The following is a 3444-nucleotide window of genomic DNA, read 5'->3' as shown; positions in this document are numbered from 1 at the left end:
GTGAGACCCCAGTACTATGGCCCTAGGATACATTCTGGGCCTGGAATAAAATGCACTCCCAGGGGCTGGCTCTCAGCCCAATAGTAAACAAGATGTACATTCAGACCACTCAATCCAGGGTGACACAGCCACATACTCTATGGAGATGCATCCTTTGGAGCAATCAACCATGGGGCACCAGAGGGGCAACATTCACATGGAGGAAATGCAGGACACAGAAGAGGACATAACTATGAGGGGCACGGGGGTGTTTACTGGGCAGGGAGGGGAGGAGACTGGGTTAGGGTTGGGGATGGTAAATGGGGAATGAAACCCAATGTACCTGAAATGTTGAGTGTACAATTTAAAAAAAAGTTTCCTAATTTATTGTTGTTAGGTGCTGAGTAAAACTAGTCATTACCCCCACAAGTCAAGAATACCTAGACTGATGAGAAAGCTAACCAAGCACTTGCTTTGAGGTAGAGCAGTACTCCGTGCTGAGGGTACAGCATGAAAAAACACACAATAATTCAGAGCCATTCCAATCTTGCTTTCTCTTCTCTGTGTATGTGATCTTTCATTCATTATTTATTTATGCCTTATTTCTTAGATATTATTTTCATAAGTTAGTTATTGCTTATATCATTGTTTTTTAAACTATGGATTGTAACCCATTAGTAGGTTGTAAAATCAATTTAATGTGCTTTTAAATGAAATAGTATAGAGTAAATGGAATAGAAACAGAGAGTGTATGACATGTATTAAGGGTAAGTATTGTTTCATAAAACTTGTGTTTGTTTTCTGGATCAAAAGATAAAATATATTTGTTTATTGCAAATTGCTGTCAAACAATGTTTGAAATCCATTGGCTTATATTATTCATCCAAAAATACATCTTGGCAGTTCTCATGGCTATAGTTATGTTTAATCTTGCCCCCTACAACTATGTACGCTTTCTTTTACTTAAAAAAGAAAAAAGGCAAGCATTTTCTAATGGACATATAAACATGGAATCACCAATTTATGGATATTATAACAGAAAATGGGCCTGAAATATCCTGAACAGTTGTTGTTGTTATGTGCCGTCGAGTCGGCCCCGACTCATAGCGACCCCTCCTTGGGTTTCCGAGGCAGTATCACTACGGAAGTAGGATTGCCCAACCTTCCTTCCGAGGAGTGGCTGGTGGGTTTGAACCGCCAGCCGTCTGGTTAGCAGGCAAGTGTCTTAGCCACTATGCTACCAGAGCTCCCATCCTGAACAGTAGTCATCGTAAAAGAGGTTTGATATGCCCATTCTGCTTGGTCCTGAATAAATTTTGTGTTTGTGAAGAAACATGAAGATTTAGCCAAATTCTGTCAACATGAGAAAAGTTTAGTCCAGTTAGGGATAATGCATAGCCTATGTTCTTATGAACTAATTTGATTTTAGTAATTTGCAAGCTTAAAATAATTTTTTACCACAAATTAAAAAATTTAAAGTAACAAATCATAACTGTTAAAACCTAATTGTTTATTTACTTTAAAAGGGAAGAGGATAGAATGGAAGATTTTTATACTTTTACTTTATGCACTCTCTCTTTGTGATTTTCTATTTTATAATGAGTATTGCTTCACTGATATATTACAGTAAGAATGCAAAGACCTAATGTGCTGAGTCGTCTGTGTGTAGCAAAAGTGAGCTTCGATATTTTGATTCTATTTTGCATAAAAACTATCATCTACTCTATTAGGTTTTGAAAAACATTTCTCTCTTAGAGTTTATATGAAATGACTTGTTGCTCTCAAGATTTTATTTCCCATTCTTTATGATATAATTCTTCAGTTTACACCAAGGAAAATTCTTCCATCCCAAGGCTTCAGGGTTTCCAGTAACTAAATGAAAATCTCAAAGCAATTCTTACTTCTTTCCCTGGAATATTTTGAGCGAGCAGAGATCTGCTGTTGCTGTCTTTTCCCTAGATGTATAATTTCATTCCTCTGAGGTAGTGTTTGCATAAGTTTATAATGTTTTCTACTTTTTTTTTAGACTCCCTACAACTGGTTGAAAAGAAAAAACCTGTAAAGATGGAAAAATTCGACATTATTTGATTTTGTAAGTAACAACTCACTGCGAATCCCTTCATGAATGTCCTTATGTTGATGATGAAATTGAAAGACTTCAAACATAAATAAAAATGGATAGTAAATTGTTCAGTGAGGGAGAGTAAGATAAAGAAGCATTTAGTAAACGTATATGAATAGCTAGTGCAATTATCAAACTTATATTTTTAAATATATGTATCCTTTTTGTGTGTGTGTGCTTTTTTTTTAAGGAAAAACACTAACTTTTGTGCTACGTCCAGAATAGCATTATCTACATGGGTATTTCCTCCTCCCACAATTTCAAAAGACCCTTGATACCTAATTGAGAAAATGCAGAAGATCTTGCAAACAGATGAAATTACCAATACCGACGTTTTTAGGAAAGGGAAGAGGAAAAGAACAGAGACAATGGACTCAGAGAATGTAAATAGTGACACGGGTAAAGGACAGGTTGGTTTTCTTTTACCTTGATATAATTTTATTATCTAGCTCAACCATAATGCCTCTAATAATTTATTTATTCTTTCTCCTCCTCTATTTATTTATTCTTTTCTTTAAATTTTATTCATCAAAGGATTATAATTTCATGTTCTCCTTTAAATGTTGAATGAGTTGATTAGAAGCATATTCAACAGATAATTTACCTGATCCTATTTAGGTAAGAGTCCTTGGGTGGCACAGACAGATAAGCACTTGACTACAAACTGAAAAGTTGGTGGTTTGAACCCATCCAGAGGTACCTCAGAAAAACGGCCTGGTGATCTACTTCCAAAAAATCAGCAATTGAAAACCCTGTGAGCACAGTTCTGACTCTGACACTCATGAGGTCACCATGAATTGAAATCAACTCAAAAGCAACCGATATATATATACATACATACCTTGGAGATATTGCAAGTTCTGTTCCAGACCACCACAATAAAGTAAATATCACAATAAAGTGAGTCACAAAATTTTTAGTTTCCCAGTGCATATAGAAGTTATGTTTACAATATTAACAACAACAAAAAAAAAAAACCTCAACCCAAACTAACTGCCATCGAGTCAATTCCAACTCATAACGTGTCCCCATTCAGTTTCTAAGTTTTTTTAAGGAAAAAGTAAGAACTACCAAAATGTGACACAGAAGCACAAAGTAAGCTTCTACTATTGGAAATAGACTAACTCAATGCAGAGTTCCCACAAACCTTCAATTGTGAAAAACGCCATAAAGCAAAGTGCAGTAAAAACAAGATATGCCTGTATATAATTACATATATGTATATAATGACTAAGGAACTCTGGTAGGGTAGTGCCTAAGGCACTTGACTGCTAACAAAAAGGCTGGCAGTTCAAACCCACCAGCCACTCCTCAGAAGGAAGGTTGAGCAATCTACTTCCGTG

At 35.8% G+C, this 3444-nt stretch overlaps 1 protein-coding gene across 1 annotated transcript in view; it reads left to right on the top strand.

Moving 5' to 3' along the window:
* Nucleotides 1-2391: 2391 nt before the first annotated feature.
* The window catches only part of BEND6 (BEN domain containing 6), a 32823-nt gene continuing 31770 nt past the window's right edge, over nt 2392-3444 (top strand). Inside the window, exon 1 of the mRNA XM_007945610.2 lies at nt 2392-2511. Coding sequence (XP_007943801.1) covers nt 2392-2511 — 120 coding nt within the window. The remainder of the gene's footprint in view (nt 2512-3444) is intronic.

This window comes from Orycteropus afer, unplaced genomic scaffold, assembly GCF_000298275.1.
Source record: "Orycteropus afer afer isolate SDZICR_OR568_19922 unplaced genomic scaffold, OryAfe1.0 scaffold00140, whole genome shotgun sequence".
In the NCBI taxonomy this organism is placed as follows: Eukaryota; Metazoa; Chordata; class Mammalia; order Tubulidentata; family Orycteropodidae; genus Orycteropus; species Orycteropus afer.
The sequence above is the reverse complement of the archived record's forward strand: the minus strand, read 5'-3'. Positions and strand labels throughout refer to the sequence as shown.